Below are 20,410 nucleotides of genomic sequence, written 5' to 3'. Positions count from 1 at the left end.
GGGGACATGCACCCCAGTGTTCATAGCAGTGCTGTCGACAATAGCTAAATTATGGAAAGAGCCCAAATGTTTATCGACTGACGAATGGATAAAGAAGATATGGTATATTCAATGGAATATTATTTGACAATCAGAAAGAATGAAATCTTGCCATTTGCAACTACGTGGATGGAACTAGAGGGTATTATGCTAAGCGAAATTAGTCAGAGAAAGACAAATATCATGTGACTTCACTCATATGAGGACTTTAAGACACAGAACACAAGGGAATGGAAGCAAAAATAATATAAAAACAGGGAGGGGACAAAACATAAGAGACTCTTCAATATGGAGAACAAACAGAGGGTTACTGGAGTAGTTGTGGGAGGGGGGATGGGCTAAATTGGTAAGGGGCATTAAAGAATCTACTCCTGAAATCATTGTTGCACTATATGCTAACTTGGATGTAAATTAAAAAAAATAATAAAACAAACAAACAAAAAAAGAAGCATCATATGGTCCCACAATCCCACTGCTGGGTATATATATCCAAAGGAATTGAAAGTAGGATCTCAAATAGATATTTGCATACCTGTGTTCAGAGAAGCACTAATTCACAATAACCAAGAGGTAGAAGTAACCCAAATGTCCAATAGATGAGTGAATAAAAAAAATTTGGTGTGTGTGTGTGTGTGTGTGTGTGTTTGTGTATAAAAAACAAACAAACAAAACAAAACAAAACCAAAATATGGAGTTCGTGTTTGGATCATCAATCTGTCAAATATGCATTGTGACCCCCTAAACCCATTTTCCCAAATAACATGGTCTCTACGAAGGTTAACATCACATTGGAAACTTACAGTTGAGTAATATATCTCTAAGGGTCAAAGCCAAATAAAAGTCAACACATGTGTATTTACATACCCTTACTGTGAAAAGCATTTTACCTAATAGCTACATAGAAAAAAAAGAAAACTAATCATTTTCATTCTTAATAGAGAAATAATTCTCCATTGATCCCTTGCTTACAAGTGAAAAAACAAAAACCCACTTTATACTGCCTCTTATTCAAACTATAGCTCCAGCTCTCTCCTTTTCCTTTCCTACCAATTTTATAGAAAAAATTATTTATACTTTGTTCGTTTTCCTCATCTGCTCAACATATAATCTATCATATATAACCTTGCTTTTAGACCAAGTATCTCTTTTAAAGATAACCACTACTACTTTCCTGTTCTAGCTTTAAAAGATCAGGAAATTCACAGAACTGGAAATACACTGATAAACATGTCAATGCAAGATAAAGCATGTAATTAAGATTGGCACATGAATACTCTAGTACTCCTCTGGCCATCTGTTGTTTGTGCCTGCCCAGAATCCATTTCTGCTTCTGGTAATATCACTCTGATTTTTCTTTTGGGAATCCTCTGACAACTCTTCCTTTTAAGCAAGAGAGGACAATGTAATTCTTGCCAATGAGAGTACAGCATCTGCCTGGCTCTAGTGATTGGTTTAAGGGAAGTCACATGACTCTGACCAGACCAATCAGAAGCAAGCACGAATTTTGCTGCACCTTTTGGTAAGTTCTCTTCCACTGGTATCAGTAAACTGAATTAAAAGCTCAGTGATGTTGGTGGCCAACTTGCTATCATTAAGGCAGAGCTGGTCTGAGAAGGGCAAAAACAAACAAAAGCAAAATGAAGAGATGAGAAATATCTGAGTGACATTTTAACCCTAATGACTGGTCCTGCTCCAAAGATCCACCTACATTTACATTTGCTTCATCCTTTTTTTAAAAATTAAACTGTTTGTTTATTTATTTTGAGAGAGGGAGAGAGACAGAGAGGCAGGAGCAGAGAGAAAAGGAATCCCAAGCAGGTTCCCTGCTGTCAGCACAGAGCCTGATGCAGGCTCCATCTCACCGACAGCGAGATCAACCTGAACTGAAATCAACCAACTGAGCCACCCAGGTGTCCCTGCCTCATCCTTTCTATGTTTTGTTTTGGTGTTAAAGGCAGTCAGACTTTGGTTCTATCACTTATACTGAAGGAAATGGACTAACAGGTATCATCTATTGTTGGTAGTGGTGCCAGACACTAGGCACTCTGTTGGGATTATTAATTGCTATAATTAAAAAAAAAAATTTTTATCTTACAAAAAAGCTCATAAAATGTCTGCAACTAAAAACAAAGGCAAAGAAATAAAAGTAACTCAACAGCCAAATGCCCTTTTTACCTCTCATTTTACTTACGATCCCTGAATCATTTGACAATTCCTTCTTTGAACTCTATTTTCTTGACTTCCATAACCACCCAGTTGCTTGAAATCTCCTCTCAACCACTTCAAATAGTCCTTCTGGATTTAATCCACAGCATCTTTTCTTTTGTTTAAATTTTAGTGTGACAGAATTTTACCCTCAGCTGTCCAGTCCCTAGACCCTTATTATGAAGATCAGTTGTCCAAGTTAGAAACTCTGGCAACATCCTTAATTCTTCCTTTAATGTACTTCCCCACATCCTATGCATTAACAAATCTTGTTAATTTACCCCTTAAATATTTCTCAAAATTCCCTCTCTTCTCTGTAAATCTCTGATATTATTTTAAGAATCCCATCACTTCTCCTTTAGACCATGATTCTCAAACCCAAGCATGCAAAAAGAATCACCCATAAAGCTTATTAAAAATGAAATCCCTGAGCATAATCCTTCAAGAGAGTCTGATGAACGTGGCCTGAGAATCCCACTTTGAGAAACACTATTTCAATCATTGCAACAGCCTTCTAACTGCACTGTTGTATATATAACCATTTTGATCATTTCATTTGTTTACCTGCTTGAAAACTTCCAAAGGTTCACCACTGCCCACCAGATAAACTACAAACTCTTTAACATGGCATATCATGCTTTCAAAATAGCAGGTAACCCCTCTGATCTCATCTCTCTCTTCCCCAGTCAAGCCTTCAGTCTGAAGGAAACAATCTCTCCAGAGTAAGACTTTCCTCCTACTTTTATCTTAGTTCAATTTCATAAAGACACTTACTAGTCTATTTTCTAGTGAACATTAGAGAGTGCTTCCAGGTGTCAGACTCACTGTTAAATTCTTAACCTACGTTATCTCATTTAATTCATGCTACTGCCCTGTGAAGTAAGTGGTATTATTATTACAATTTTACAGCTCTGGGAATCGGAGGGTCAAAGAAGTAACCTGTCCATGGTCACAGAGCTATTAAGGGCTGAAGGGGGCCTCTAAATCAGAGTACTAGATTGCCACACATCTAAAATACGAGCTCCTCAAGGGCCCCTGAACAGTGGACAGGGTACTCAATCCCAATACTAAGCCTTCCACACCGTGGGTGCTGAATGTGAGCAACTGACTTTCTGACTAAATGAATGCTGGGAGGAAGAATAAAAGGAAATCATCACGTTTATTAGCCTCTATCTCAAAATGTGGTTTCATTTTCAGGAAGACATTTTCCTTACTAATAAAGCTACCTTTAAAACTACGATTGGAAAGTCATTTAAAATGCATTCTAAATTTTTAATAGAAATTTTTATTAAGATAATTGTAGATTCACATGCAGTTTTGAGCAATAATTCAGAGAAATCTGACATTTGTCAAGTTTCCTTGAAAAGTAACATCTTGAAAAAAATAGCACAGGGGTGTCCGGATGGCTCAGTGGTTTAAGCGTCGGACTCTTGATTTTGGCTCAGGTCATGATCTCACGGTTTCTTTAGTTCGAGCCCCACATCAGGTTCTGCGTGCTGACCTCTAAGAGCCTGCTTGGAATTCTCTGTCTCCTTCTCTCTCTGCCCCTCCCCCACTAGCTCTTTCTCAAAAGAAAAAAAAAAAAGAAAGCAATAGTACAGTTTAATAATTGGGTTATCAACCTGAATACTGTTAAATGGGAGAATGCTCCACCATCACAAAGATCACTCTTTGCCTTTGAATAGCCACACACACTTCTTTCCTGTCCATTTGCCTCTAATCTGTTCTCCGGAATTTTCTATAATTTTGCCCTTTTAAGAATGCTATGTAAATGGAATCATACAGTATGAAACATTTTGCAACTATTTGCAGAGTTCTTTACATGTTCTAAGACACTGATTTGTCAGATATGTAGTTTGCAACTATTTTCTCCCAATCTGTAACCTGTTTTTTCACTGTCTGTCTTCACAGAGATCTTAAAATAGAAAAACACCTTGAATTTCGATAAGGTCTCATTTATCAACTTTTTCTTTTATGGATCATGTGTTTTGTGTCACGACCAAGAGCTCTATATAGACCTAGATCCTGAAAATTTTCTTTTCTATTTTTCTCTAAAATCTTTGCAATTTTATGTTTATATTTAAATCTATGATCTTTTCTGAGTTAATTTTTGTCTGAGGCATAATATCGAGTTCAAGAATCATTTTTATGCTTCTGATGTCCAATTGTCCCAGCACCACTGGGTGAAAAGTCTATCCTTCTTCCATTGAATTGCTTTCGCAACTTTGTAAAAAATGTGAATCTATGATTATCTTGAAATAATTTGAATTAAAAACGCTTGTTTGGAGATGATAAAAATGTTTTGGAATTAGACAGACGTGACAGCTACAGAGCACTGTGAATGTGCTAAATGCCAGTGAACTGTATACTTTATAATGGTTGATTTGATGTTATGTGAATTTCACTTCAATTTTATTATTTTTTATTAAAATTTTTTTTAACATTTATTTATTATTATTGAGAGGCAGAGAGAGACAGAGCATGACCATGGGAGGGGCAGAGAGAGGGGGAGACCCAGAATCCAAAGCAGGCTCCAGACTTTGAGCTGTCAGCACAGAGCCCCATGTGGAGCTCGGACCCACAAACAGCGAGATACCTGAGCTGAATCAGACACTTAACCGACTGAGCCACCCAGGTGCCCCTCACTTCAGTTTTAAAAAGTGGGGAAAACAAAGCTTATCTTAGCTTACTTTCCAACTATAATATTTTACACAATTCAAACAAGTTTTTCAAAGAGTATATAAAAGCCTCCTTTCATATAATCATTGAACGTATTTTCTCTGTGTTTGGTTACAGTTTCCAGGTCCCTCATTGCTAAAATTAGGGAACATCCTAATGTCTGAACTCTGAGGTAAACATTTTTAACAGTGAGTCAACATGTGGGCAGTTAGAGTGGCAGTAGTCTTTAGTGGACCTAATATTTCCTGGCAATCAATCCTTGCATGTCCTTACTCGTTCTTTGACCATCTTTTATACCCTCACTTGTCTTTATCCTTCTGAACTAAGGTGCCCTAAACCGAACACTCTATTACATCATGTGGTGATCACTGCCTTTTTTCTCTGAGCTCACAGCCCTGGAATAATATATTTTATCACTTTTCTGGCAAGGAGTTCATATATCTCTCCTAAATAAAAGCAACATAGTGAGACAAGGGCAGAATGTCTACAAACTTGCTAAATTTCTAGACAGTCTTATGCTGAAACTTCCTCTCATGTATCCTCTTTAATTAATAGTGAAGGGGTCCACATTTACATCAGGAAAATTCCTCATCCCAAGGAATCTTGGAGATGGTTTGGGTGTTCACATTATCAAGACCTACCTTCAAAAAACCAGTGAGATGTTTGTATTAATGCATTCAAATCATGTTCAAATGACTAATCAATGTCAGTCCATGAAACCCTACACTTAGCATATTTTAAAACATGTTTTGTGAAGAGAAAATTCATCTTTTACTTTCAAGTCATCTAACTCAAGACACCCTGGACAGAGCCGTCGGAAATTACAAATTTAGTTCAGAAAACATGGCACACTGGAGCCAAGGATTAACACAATAGTGTCCTCTACTCCAACATCTGATCATATTACAGGGCTGACGTGGTTAGAACGGAGAAGACATTTGTAATCCTGTATGAAATAAGCTCTTCTTTGCCCCCTAATATCCTGAACATAGATCAATTGAAAGAGAAAAAAACTTTATATAACAACCTGCTTTTTAATCCCAATCCACTGTTACTATTTATGTCAATATTCGTCCTTTCTTCCTTTAAGCCTTGATGGTACTCCGGGGCTATATTATCTCCTATTAATGTATTTACCTTTTTTCCTCTTCATGTTACCATGAAATTTCTAGAATAGTTTTACCATATCGCACTTTGCTGAATATATGTGTCCCAAGGAAATATCAACAAATCTTTTATGAAATATGTCCTACCCTCTAGTAAGTTTGGAAAACATAGCATATCACCTCTCTCCTCTAAAGTCATGATTAAAAGGTACATTAAAAGGTCAGAGAAGTCCTATGATGAAAACGCCTGTTTAATTCTGTGTTTCTTAACCTTATTTTGACCACAAAATACTTTGTGTATGTCTCACTTAATAGCATCTCTAGAACACCAATATCTGAAATGCTGTTCTAAAACAAATAGGCTGTGCTTGCTGGTTCCATTTTCTTATGACTGTGTTAAGTTTTGCAAACTTGGGGAACACCAGCGATCTCCAAAAAAGGAAAATCTAGTTATTGACTTTTGTTTCCTTCAATGATTATTTCTTTTGACTTTTCTGAGGTTACCTATGCAGTCAACAACATACATATTTTTCAAATTCCTCACTGGGATTCCATACACACACACACACACACACACACACACACACACACACACACATATATTTTATGTAGGTTCCACACTCACCGTGGGGCCCAAACTCCCAACCCTGAGATTAAGAGTTCCATGTTCTACTGACTAAGCCAGCCAGGTGCCCTTGTAATTCTCTATCATTGTTATAAAATAGATATACCAAATTCTTTTAACTGTAGAATTTGGGAATTATATGCATTTGTAACACCCTCAGCAACTAGGACAAGGGCTTGTACATAGTATGTACTGAATAAATCTTGGAAGATTGGCTACTTAATTCTAGAAATAGCACAAGTCTTGTATCTCCATGAAGCCCTCCTATGCTGTGGCCCATGTTAAACTTCTTTTCCTGTCCTCTTCTGGTAAATTACTGCCTCTATAACTTACGTTGGCTCATATTTGTAGATTTGTTTCATATGTGTATCAAGTTTCTCCTATGGAGCTTGTGAGCTCTTAAGGGGTAAAAATCTGTGTTTCCATGGATTTTTGTCTCCCAAACAGGTGAAAACATAATTGGTTTACTAAATTTAAACGGAAAGTAGCTAAAATGGTCATACTACATTTTACTTTATTATTGACACTAATAACACAATGCTACTATTCTAGTCTTCCACACAAAATTAAATGATATGAAATACATAAGACACTGGTCATTTTAACCATTCACAAAATATTGAATGATTGAAACTATGTTACATGTATCTTTTACAAAGGAAAAATTGACTCTTACAATAATACACTCAGGTGAAATATATCATTGCATTTTGGAGGTTATACAATGTTAAATATGAATATATTCAAAAGAATTACTGTTTATAGAACAAATTTGATATTTTACTATTTAAAATAGTAAAATACTTCACTATTTAAAATAATGAAATGTAAATTATATTCAAATACATAAAGCAACTATCAACTGAATACTTATAAAAATATTTTTTAAGCAAAAGCTATGATCTACTCATTTACTTGGCAGTTACAAAAATACATATTCATCTGAAACTCTAATAAATTTGCTTGTGGCATTAGATATTCAAATTTAAATGTATATTTTCTAAAGCATTTTACCAACTTAGTACTCTTGAATTCTTACAGTATATATACCTATAAGGTATTAGAATAGGTTTGAATTACAAATAATGTCATCTCACGTAAAAGACACAAGTGTCCATTAACACAAAAGAGATAATGTGAAAGTTTTCAAACCAAACACATCCCACACACAAAAAAAGGCCCACTGGCTGTGCCTTATACAAAGTGAATTCTCAAACATATTTGTGGAATGAGTACACGGATGACATTTATTTTGTTATCTGCACTCGAAAGTATCCAAAGCTTTCTATTTCTGGTAGAAATACCATTTGAAAATTCAATAATTTTATTCTTAACCAGCTACTTCTTCTGGATGGCAAAGTCAGGTAAATTGACTCCAGATCGAGTAGAAAACTACTGTCAGTGGTCAAAAGATGGCCTACCAGGCATGTTTCCTGTGTATTTCGACAAACCTGATGCCTATAGAACAAATATTCTATATATTGAACAACCCCGTATTTCATATCTTCATCCAAAACAAGACATGAGAATCTAAGTCACGTCTATAATGTATTATCATAAAAACAAAAAGCAAATATATATGTATATAAAAATGTATACAGAGATACAGGTATCTCTACATCTATCTTCGTAGACTTCAGATGTCTCTTCTCAGTGAGAGAAGCAGGCTATCCTGAGTGAAGTAGGCCAAGTGTCTATGGGACAACAGCTAGGGCATGCACAGGCCATACTTGTACAGTCTTCCATGCATGCAATGTGGCCATATGAATGCTGAGATCATTGTTAAAGGCAAAGGCTCGAAGTAGAAAAAAAAATTTTAAAGCAAAGACTAACTATAATGACAATTACAGAATTGCAGCACCTAGGAAGACTGTGACCACTATATGTTAAAGGAATTAGCCTGGGCCCATTTTTGGCCCAGATTCCTCTCATGACTTTTCCCCACCTCTTTTGTCTCATGTAGGGTGAAATTTTTCTGAGGCTTATCATTAAAACCTCAAAACTCTGATAGAGTACAGAATATTTTTATTAACTGGAGTTTAGATTATTCAAAACTATTTCAAAAGCTTTTGCCTTTATACTTAAGCAGAACAACTGACTATTCATTCAGCAAATTCAGCACAAACACAAGTATATACCAACACGTTAATGAATAACTACCACTGGCTTTGGGGAAGTATAATTTACTATGTTAATCCACTTAAAAATAAGTCTTTAAGAATCAAACACAGTTTCCAAAAATTCAGAAGCAATTTAGTCACATACCAAACATTAGTTTCAATATTAGTAAATACCACTAGTGAAAAAAATCTAAATATGTCCTTTAAAGTAAAATGTAAAGTAAAATGACTTAAAGTTTTGATATCTATTTTAAACTTCAGTATTATTTTTTTTTAATACAAGTGAGTAAAAATGCGCCCTATAATCTGTCTTAACTCATGCTACATGGGAAAAGATCTATATGAACTAATGAAGGAATACTTTAGTACTTTACATACAAATGCATTATTGTCAAATATATAGAGTAACTAACTCTCAACTAAAAGCTTCCATGTCACTAAATATTATTTTTTCTATAAAATGTATGTGTTCAGAGGGTTGAAAATAGTTTCTTTTCTTTGTTTTTGGGTTTGTTTTTTTTTACAGATTTTATTTTTTAAGTAATCTCTACACCCAACGTGGGTCTTGAACTCACAACCCTGAGATCAAGAGTCACATGTTCCACTGACTGAGCCAGCCAGGTGCCCCAAATAGTTTATTTTATTTTTTTAAATTAGTTAATATGTCCCTCAGGATTTTGTTTTTAACTATTTATTTTCTTGGTTTTTATAGTTAGTACCAACATTAATTTCATTTCATTCTGAACTTAGTTAACTATCATAAAATTTAAATCAATAGGGTCAGAATCAGTATCATTGTAATCTCATATATATTATAGTGTCATAAGATATTAGCGTAATTTTAAATTAAACATTGTTACTACAAGAAGAGTAACCACTGAATGCATAGGGAAGCTAGGTCACTGGAAGAATATGATTTAAAGAGACAGAAAATAGGGGCGCCTGGGTGGCTCAGTCAGTCAAGCATTTGACTTCGGCTCAGATCATGATCTCATGGTTTGGGATCGAGCCCCGCGTCAGCCTCTGCCCAGCACAGAGACTGCTTGGGAGTCTCTCTCCCTCTATCTCTGCCCCTCTCCTGATTGCTCTCTTTCACTTTCTCTCAAAACAAATAAATAAACCTTAAAAAAAAAAAAGAGAGACAGAACATAGTGTGAGACTTCTACGATTAGAATATTAGTTCATAAAATAAAGCTTACCTCCTAAATTCAACTTTATATATCCAATAGAAGTAAAGCTAGCACAGGAATTCTTCGTTTCTTTGTTTCTTGTTAAACAATAACGGAAATAGATGGAAAATTCTAGTCTCTTCAAATTGCTCATTCTGTTAACATTCTGTTAACATTATATTAAGTTTTGTTATATTTTATATTAGATAACTTTATAAGATATAATGGAATATTTAAGATGTATTGACTATGGATTACTAGTTAGCAATTATTTTTGACTTAGATCCTACTTTAAGAACCAAAATTTCTATGCATGACCTTCCCCTTTAGGTGAAGAGAAGCAAATGTCCAAACTCAGAACTTGGAAGAACTGTTGGTAGGGCTTTAGCAACATTTCAAGGAGTTGTAGAGGAGTATGTGAGCATTTAGGTAAATTCATTCTAAAAACTCATGGCCAGTTAAGTGTCCAGTGTCATGTGGAGGCACGTTATGATATTGAAAAATCATCTTTATTCATTCATTCATTGGACATTTTTTTTTTTTTTACTGCTACCACTGTTTTGGAATCGTAGTCAAATTTTATATGGTATACTTTTCCAGAATTTCAAAACATACCTAAAATTGTTACCTTCAATTATGAGGAATCTATTTTTTCAGATTGCAACAGCACTGCGTTGCCTCAAAATGTGTATCCAGAATGGTAAAATGCCTAGGAAATCTTATGATTTTCACATATTAAAGACATTTTATATGTTTCCATCCATTTTTTACTCAATGTAAAATGTATAACTTAACGGCAACACATGTCACAACTTTACTAACAAATAATGGGTAATATTACAACAGTTCTTACGTGAATATGGAGAAGCAGGGTGATGCATTAAGAAGGCAGACTTCCTGGATTTAAATCCTACTTTTGTCACTTGTCAGTCCTGTGGTCTTGGACGAGTCACTGGGCCCTTCTTTGCTTCAGTTCCTCAACTGTGAAATGGGGATGATGAAAAGACACCATCCCAGTCTTTGTGAGGATTAGTGAAACAATAACAACAAATAGGGATAAAGCACTTGGAGGTACCGCTTGGCACATAGTAACTACTTAAATGTTAACTACAATTTTTATTGTAATTAAAAAATGACAGGGACTGATGAGAATAGAAATCATTACTAACTTTGGAGCATTCAAGAAGTACCAAGCACTCTGAAGGTTGGTACACTTACACTACATTTAACCCTTAAAATATTAAGCACATCCTACTATATAGAGAATAGACCCTTAAAAATATGCTATTTTAAACATACTATAATTGCAGATAATTTCCTCCATGAAACATAGCAAAGTATGACTGAAGTGTTGAAGTGACCCCTTCATCCTTCTAATGAGAAATAAGGCTTCTAGGATGGTGACTAGAAAACAGTAAAGACAATATGAAAAATACTTGATAGTTGATCAGTTTTGCTCACTCATTAGCCACAGTGAAAGTAATCAATTTTTCAGTACAGGAAAATCGCAAAATACTAATGTCATGGACCTTCAGGATCAGTTGATAATAATATCAAGAATGTTAAATCCTTGAAAGTTAAGATATACTTAATATAGGTATTTGTGTTAAGGTAATATCTTCATTAAATTCAAAGTGTTCAACGTTTCCTTTGAAAACTTTGAGTTTATCTCTTATTATATATAAGGACTTATTGCAAAAATCTTAAGTGCTTCTGTGCCAAAGAACAATTTTTATCAGCTTGACCAGTGTATGAATAACTGGTATATGTATAACACAGTATTTTTGTTATTCAATACACAACTGATGGCAGTGAAGATTTTTAATGATCATCTGAAAATCATTATCAAATTTCATAAATTAAAATGTAATAATCATCTGTATATACCTTAGTTATGGAAAAGCATTTCACATACTAAATTAGTCCAAATCCATATACTCGTCACAATCACAGGAAGGGCATTTTAACTGTTTTGAGAATTATAGATTCAAAATCAATATTACTGTATTCATTACACTAAAAAACAATATTATTTTATCAACCTAGAAATGATAAAAATGACGTGTATTTTAGAATGAAAATAGAATACACCTTGTGCTTCCATACATTATCAAGGTCTCTAATAGTCCTCGTACAGTTCAACAAATAATGCTTTATTTTCACTGTTGTACACATACCTTGATGGAAAAATACTCAGCACGGTGTATTCTCTCCAGAGTCTCACATCTCATATGGAAGTCTTAATAAAAGTAAGAATTTTAGGTATCTTTCTAAGTTAAAATTTGACTTTTTAAATGGACTTAAATTTCCTCCTTTACCCCACTCTCCCCTCCCGTACCTCCCTGATCTCCACCCCTCTCCACCCCTCTCCACCCCCTGGCCACCTGTGGCACAGCACCAGTACACATGGCCCTAGGAAGCCATGCCATTTCAGAGACCAATGACAGCACCCACTTGCTGGAACTGTCCACGAGCACAAAGCAGTGCTTCCCACCACAAGCAGTGGGAAGAAAGTCTTGGTAGAAGCCTCATTCAGCTCTCTTCTCTGTTACTGAGAAATAAACCCGTAGGAAAAAGAGTCAAGCATGCTCTTCACCATTCACAAATCATACTCTCTCTGATGCAGGTAGGGGACCGAATGCCTACAATAGCACCCAGTCTATGTGGTCTGTAACATTTCTGTATGATGATTTGAAAAGTGTGTCCATCTTTCTTCAGTGAAAGACTTCTTCAAGTGGAAATCTCCATTATCACATGATTCCATTCAGAGAAGATGAAAACAAACACAATGAAATAATTCTAACTAATGGGAGAGGAGGCACAATGGTTCATTGTTTACCTGTTTTTTTTTTCATAAATTCCAAGGACAAAATTTACCCTAAAAATGAATAGTTAGTGTCAATACATAGACAGATTAGTTTGTGAAGCTACAGATGGTCTGAGTGATCTCTCATCCATTTCCGGCACAAGTGTCCACGTACAAGAAGAACATTGGTTATTTACTCCATGGGGAAGGAGCTAGAGAAAAAAATTTCATTTATTTATCTTGAATGAAGAATGTTTAGCCAGCATGTCTTTTGTCTAGTGTTCAGAAGCTTCTGCTTGCCTGGTTCCTTGGGGATTCTCCTCATTCTTCTCCAACAGGGGGAGGCGGCTCGCACAGCTTGTACAGCCTAGGAAAGGCAGGGAAGAGTGTGACAGCAGCCTGGCGTATTGCCATTACCTGAGATGTTTCTACTGGTACAAAAAATATATTGACAATAAGTTCCTGGTTCAGGAGCCATGATCATATTGCCTATTTTACTAAAAATTACTTATGAATTAGCAAACTCCAAAACTTCAGTTCTAGTTTTCAGAAAACACCAATGTCTCTGTGTAAGTGGAGACGACTACTGATTACGCAATGTCATCTTTCCCACACCAGCTGCTTCTGCTCCAGTGCTGCCTGCCCTGACTGTTCACCTTGCTGGCAGCAAAACTGATTCTCTGAGTTCTAGGAGATGATACTATAGTGATAATTACCATCTTGTCTATCATGACTAATTTGTAGCAAAACAGTGCCTTCTCATAGGGGTCTACTGGTTTCCTGACTAGTTTTCGAAATTTGTTTCATTCTGTACCGTGTCTTGGGTGCAGTCAGTTACGAATAGGCTGATGTGGCAGAGTCCTGAGGCCTGAATCTCAAAGGCACAATTATCCGGTGTTTCCTCGGGAATATCTGCCCATCTCTGCCCACTGTCCCATTCATCTGCCAGCAGAATCAAGTGGAGATTCAAGTGGCTCAAGGAATCTACTTGAACTAGTGGAGATGCCAAGAAGGGCTCCCTCTTGACATCCCAGGTCTGGGTGTCTTGAGGCAAAGCTCGGGGCACTGAATTAGGATTGTACAAGCTCCAGAGCTCCACATTCTCCAGAACATCCTAACTCCTGAAACAAATTAAGGGGAACATAATATCTGCCAAGACAGGGACACCTGGGGGGCTCAGTCGGTTCAGTCCCTGACTCTTGGTTTCGGCTCAGGTCATGATCTCACAGTTGGTGGGTTCCAGCCCCATGCCGGGATCTGCACTGACCTCACAGAGCCTGCTTGGACTTCTCTCTCTTCCTCTCTCTCTGCCTGTCTCCTTCTCTCTCTCTCTCTCTAAATATTTAAATAAAATAGATGCAAGACAGCCACAGTGACCAGACAGGGAACACCCATTATTAAAAGCACAGTCTGAGAGAAGATCAGCTGACTGAGGTGGCTAGATGTTAGACTACATATACTCACAGTCCTAATAGCTCCATGGCCATGCTGGCCCTACTTGAGAGCCTCATCCGTGATCTAAAAATATTAAGTACAGGGGCGCCTGGGTGGCTCAGTCGGTTAAATGTCCAACTTTGGATCAGGTCATAATCTCTCAGTTTGTGAGTTCGAGCCCTGCATTGGGCTCTGCGCTGACAGCTCAGAGCCTGGAGCCTACTTTGGATTCTGTCTCTCTCTCTCTCTCTCTCTCTCTCTCTCTGCTCCTCCCCTGGCTTGTGCGCGCTCTCTCTCTCTGTCTCAAAGATAAACATTAAAAAAATTAAAAAAAAACCCTAAAATAATAACATTAAGTACAGGTTTCAACTTTGCTCCTTTTCAAAAGTACTCCAAACTCAGGGATAGGGGTAGCATGGTGATTCCCTTGTTTTACAAATTAAATTGAACACAGTTTACAGGAGTTGTTGACAAACTTAGCAAATTATGTTTCCTTCTCCTTCAACATTTAATCCCATGCTAATTCTAAATCAAAGGGGAAAAGAATGACAAAGTTTGAATATTGAGTTAGAAACCTAGTTAACAACATAAACTTTCCCAGTCTGGAAACACACAGGAAAAAGTTACTGCCTTTGGAGATTATTCAAGTCTGAAAGGTGCTTAATGCTTTGCATGTAATCTCCATGGAAGAAAATGAATACTGAAATAAGGACATCTCACATCAGAAAAGCTTATTTCATCTTTCCCAGAGAAAAGAATACATTAAATTGAGCTGATATAGTTCAAAGCTGCCTTTGCAGTAAAAAACTACAGTTTTGCTTCAAAATGCATTCCCAGTGCCGGAATAATGGAATGATCGGAAAGTTCTTTTCCTCTTTAATTTCGATCCTTTCATTTTCCTTACAGCACTGCCTAATGAAGGGAAAGGCAGTGGCCTTACTCAGGTAGAACACAAACAGTAAGCTGGGTAGCAAATGTCCTACCCCGTGAGATCTGGGCTGAGCCATCACATTCCATTACCTTGCACTGCACGTTTCCACATAATGGAACTAATGCCACTGTGTAGGCAAGTCTTTGAAACGTCTGCCTTGCAAATTGGCAAAAGGCTACTCCGTGTGATCACCTAATGAAATAATAGCTCTGGATACTGCAGAACTGGGCAGATTCAGCTTCTGTGAGGCTTCTTGGAAGTGACTCAGGGTTATTTGAGTTCAGACACATTTGTAATGGAAATCGTGGGGCTTTGGGAATTTAGAACAGGCAGATAGAGTTGGGAAGTAAAATGTAATAGTTAAGAGTTGGGCTTTTACCTTGCACTGAGGCATTTGTTTTTTTGTCAGCTAAATTGTTAGGTAACAGAAGGCCTTGGTTTGCCCAACACCTTGGGGCCCTTGTCATAGTTTCATTCCACCCATGCACACCAGTGCCCCTGCATGAAAAGGTTTGTTCCTGGCTCCACTTTCTTCTTTTCCTGTTTGGGCTGAGGCAGCCATCTTGGAGCTGGTATTTCCAGCCCAAATCCAAATCTGCTGAGAGCAGAACTTTGAAACTTCAACCTACAGATCATGCCCTTCATCCTTCTACATGGCAAAAGAGACATTTTCAAGGCTACAGTGTCAATAATAATCTGTCCCAAGGCAATTCTCCCTATCTTAAAGATGAGAAAACTGTCTCAGAGAAAATAAGTAATCTGACTAAATAAGGTCATCAAGCAGGAGCTGGGACTCAAAATCATGTTTTTCACGTGTAACCACTTCAGTATGCTGCTTCACAATTAAACAAATAAAATAAATCAAGCTATCGTAGCACAATAGTTCCCAGGTTTTGTGATCTAATAGAAAATAAGACCAGTGTACCTTTATATCTGAAAGGTAATATTTGGTTCATGATGAAGATAAGTTGATTAATCTGAAGATCCAATGTATGAAAGTTAGGAGGAAGAACACTGTATTGCCCACAAAGCCATCTCCATTTGGGTGTCCCATTGATCCTTAGTCCCAATGTCACCAACATGAGCTCACCCTCCTTTCCCTACACGTGCTTATTTTTCTCAGTGACTGGAACCATTTGCCCATTGTTGTCCAACCCAAAGATTTGGTGTCATCCTAGAATATTCTTCTTCTAGCAAATTGTTCTTAAATTTGTTGTCTCTGGGACAGGAACCCTGGTTCCCAGCTGGGTGGGATCCCACCCCTCACACATTGCTTCTTATTTTCTACCTTTCCTTCCAGTTATGTTTTCTCATCTCATCTCTTTAACTGAAAGGTCCTTGAGGGATGGTTCTATTTTCATCTCACGTTTCTACCCTCCATGAAGCAGAGCAGGATGCTTTGCATTTCTTAAGTCCTCAATAAATATTTGTAGAGTGAGTGAAAGAATAAATAGGATTAAATTAAAAATTACTTTAGATTTCTCTTTGGGGATTATTATTCTCTTATAAAAATGTCAACTTTACAGCTGGCACATTTTATTGTGTTTCAGTTCAAGAGTTTTAAAACACAACACAATAAAGAAAAAAGTGAGTTCATCAGTTTCTTTTCTTGTATTCCGCTTGCGTATTGGTTTATTGATCAGGATGCTGAAGTCTTATCTTAACCCTTCTGTTTATTAGTGTTTATAAGCTCTAGCTATGAAGACCTTGCTAAACCATTATCTTGTTTTCTTATTGGAATTTTAACACTTCACTGGGTCCGTTATCACAATATACCACATCGGCTCAAGGTGCCAGAGAGAGAATGCCTATGTGAAATGACTCCTTAGGAACAGAGTCTTTCTAACTTAATCAACTATGAAAGATAACATTAACAAGACTTGAGGATTAAATAAGTTAGGAGCCAGCACTAAAAATAAACACAATTAGAACATGAGTGCTCCATCCATTTTCAGGGGGAAAATATGTTTTCCCTTGTGAAAGTACTTCTACTGCCCACAGAGTTTTTTAGGATGAAATATAACTTCATAAATGCTGCTGTCATGATTCTCACTCTGGTAACTGCTTTGTAAATAGAAAACGAAAGTGTCTTGTCTGTGACAGTGCCTGGAGGAGTCTCCTTTTTGTTAAAATGCCAACGTATAAAAACAATCAAATGTAAAAGAGATTATTTAATTTTTCCCCACTTCAAGATAGATGGCTGCTTACCTTATTGTCACCAGGGAAATGAAATTAACATTTCTTTGATGGCTGTCTCCATGTTCATTTATTCTAAAGGTGAATTAGAGTCCTTTCTTTTTTTAAGTTAAAAAAATTTAAATTTTTGACAGAGAGAGAGAACATGAGCAGGAAAGGGGCAGAGAGAGAGAAGGAGGGAGGATCGGAAGAGGGCTCTGCACTGAGAGCAGTGAGCTCAATGTGGGGCTTGAACCCATGAACTATGAGATCATGACCTGAGCTGAAGTCAGACGCTCAACCAACTGAGCCACCCAGGTGCCCCTAGAGTCTTTTCTTGTTATGATATGTGAACTGTGAATATTTGATATGATCACAAACAAAAAGCTCATTCATTCATTTGTTCATTCGCACGTTCTTGAAATCAGTTCAGATATTCAGTGTCTACTGTACAGCACTATGATCAGCCAGGAATAAAATCCAAAAAACATATTCTCTGCCTCCAGAGAATCCACATTCAGGTTGGGTGAGGAGACATGGAACAATATATTGTAACACAGAGCTATAAAAGAGCTATAAAAGACCAATACACAAGATGCTAAGGGAGCACAAAGAGGAAGAAAACTCAGCCAGGACTTCAAAGAGAAAAGGGCATTGAGAAAAGGACACAAAGGGTTTTGTGGGTAAGTAGGGGTTTTCCATACAGACACAGATGGGAAAAGCAATCATGCCAGAGGGAACAGCATGTGCAGGCAGAGAAAAATAAATGAAAATGGCATTTTGGTAGTTCGGTACACTTGGGTTACAAATATTAGTAGTACCTGTGTGGACTTTTGTCTTTGAATTCATGATGGAACTTGGAAAACAGAATAATGTCAAGACTTCTACCTGCTACCTCTAAGTTTGCTTCCCTTAAAATTTGATTGAATTCAGAGAACACTTATGACTAGTCACATTTAGCCACAGGGTGTTTACGAGGCCAATTTCCATGATTATATTCAGTATTGTACTAGGCATGTACTGTGGCAGGTGCATTAGATGTAAGTGACACTGCCTTGGAAGTGGCGGTAAGCCCTTTGGGAAAGAGCAGACCTGGGGAGTCACTTACCTTGGAGCAGACTGTGGGGTTCTGTCTCTGATTCCCAAATTCTTTGCTGTGTTCTGAACTCTTGCTCCCTGAGAGAAGTAGGGAAAATCATTTTTAGCTCTACATTGTATTAGTAATTATTTAGCATACCATTAACATTTGAGTGTAGAATATTTATTCCAACAATGTATATAATATCAAGAGAGATGAGGTGAAGTAGAAGAGAAAAATTATCATCTGAGCATTTTCAAAACTAATGCTTTAAGTATCAAAATATGCTGACATATTTTTCCAAAGGGTTGATATTTATTTCAATAGCTATCTAAATCATTCAAAATAAACTTAAATCACAGCTTCCTGTTCACTATCTCATCTATGTCTTTATTCCTAGAAGCAAGCAATACTTTAGATGTTGAAAATAAAAAACGAGAAGGCTACAAATATGTGCTGTGTCCTCACTTTCGTGGAACAGAAAATCACAGTTCTATTGCACTCACAAACCTGTTTTATCCTTAGCTGAATAATCAGCTATTTTAAAGTTCATAGTATTTATCAAGAAAATATTTTCTTAAATAGTTCTAAAGCAATTTTGGACAAGGCATGTGCGTGTGGATCTCTGAAATGTAAGAATTCTGCCCCAAACTTTATAGTACAAAGGCAATGCACTTTAGCAATGAAAAAGTCTTCACAACTTGTCAAGTTCATGAATGAAGCTATAATCATTGTTCAGTTCCTAATGGGAATTAGTTACTACATAGAACTAAACACCAGGGTTTGGGGCTGAGAACAGATGAAAGAGAGTGGTTTTAAAGAAACTCTAGGGCATCTCAGTGCCTTGGTTAAGTTTCTGACTGGTTTCAGCTCAGGTCACGATCTCACGGTTTGGGAGTTTGAGCCCCGTGTTGAGCTCTGTGTTGATGGTGCAGAGCCTGCTTGGGATTCTCTGCCTCTCTCTGCCCCTCCCTGTTTGTGCTCTCTCTCTCGAAATAAATAAGTAAACTTAAAAAATAAAATAAAGAAATACAAAACCTCTGAAACTCTCTTTCTTGCTACCAAATTCTGAACTACGGGAAGGGAAGGGAAGAAAGAAAAGGAGAAAAGGAAGAAAGGAAAACAAAAGAATATATCCTCTCAAGATGGACCAAATAAAGGAAAGCAAATAGGGAAAAGGGGTGGGGGTGGCAAAAAGACAGACGGGAAGGAATTGAGGAATTATAATTAAGCAGTTAAAAAATAACTCATTTTGGAGTAGTTTTAGACTTAGAGAAAAGTTGTAAAACCAGAACAGAAAGTTCACATACTTAACTCAGCTATGTAAACTCTCTCTAATGCTCACCCTTCACTTGACCAGAGTATGATGGTCAAAACCAGGGAATCTATGTTCATATAAAGCTGTAAGTCTTAATCAAATTTCACCATTTCCCCCTCGTGTCCTGATTCTATTCCAGGATCCAACCCAGGATCCCATACTACATTTTGTTTTCTTGTCCCCTTGGTCCTCTGATCCATGGCATTTCCTTGGATTTGATTTGTCTTTTATGATCTTAATACTTTTGCTAAGTACTGGTCACTATTTTGGAGAATATTTCTGTTTGGGTTTGTCAGCTGTTTCCTCACGATCAGATAGAAGACATGCATTTTGGACAAGAGTGATTTTGTGCCTCCTCAGTGCATGAGACCACTGATGTTGACCATCACCATATCACATGACTTCTCTACATCTTATCGGTGACAGTAACTGTCATCACTCGGTTCAAGCGGTGTCCGCCAGATTTTTCCACTGTAAAGTTACTTCTTTTCTTTTTGTAGTTAATAATTATGTTGTGGAGATTAACCACTTCTCCAAGCACTGTGGCTCTTTTCAATGGAGAATTATATTTGGAACCCAAGATCTGAACACTGGGTTTGCTCACTGCTACCATTGGCATGTAAATGCTTCTAGGTCGTCTGAGTAGACAGAGCTATTTAACTAATGGCAAACATACTCAAACATCTATATTTACTTCTAAATGCGCGTGCGTGCGTGTGTGTGTG

At 37.0% G+C, this 20,410-nt stretch overlaps 1 protein-coding gene across 5 annotated transcripts in view; it reads right to left on the bottom strand.

Annotated features, from left to right (window-relative positions):
- Positions 1-7,143: 7,143 nt before the first annotated feature.
- PREX2 (phosphatidylinositol-3,4,5-trisphosphate dependent Rac exchange factor 2) overlaps positions 7,144-20,410 on the bottom strand; it is a 292,133-nt gene continuing 278,866 nt past the window's right edge. For 2 of the 5 annotated variants that reach the window (XM_019453224.2, XM_053896466.1), the window contains 2 exons: positions 18,398-18,465; positions 7,144-13,116 (listed from right to left, as the gene is read on the bottom strand). In XM_019453224.2, coding sequence (XP_019308769.1) covers positions 13,071-13,116; positions 18,398-18,465 — 114 coding nt within the window. In that variant the 3' untranslated portion in view covers positions 7,144-13,070. The remainder of the gene's footprint in view (positions 13,117-18,397; positions 18,466-20,410) is intronic. The other 3 variants (XR_008419975.1, XR_008419974.1, XR_008419973.1) reach the window with 3 other exon arrangements.

This window comes from Panthera pardus, unplaced genomic scaffold (assembly GCF_024362965.1).
Source record: "Panthera pardus isolate Hobbes unplaced genomic scaffold, ASM2436296v1 HiC_scaffold_7, whole genome shotgun sequence".
Lineage (NCBI taxonomy): Eukaryota > Metazoa > Chordata > Mammalia > Carnivora > Felidae > Panthera > Panthera pardus.
This window is presented reverse-complemented; position numbering and strand designations above follow the sequence as displayed.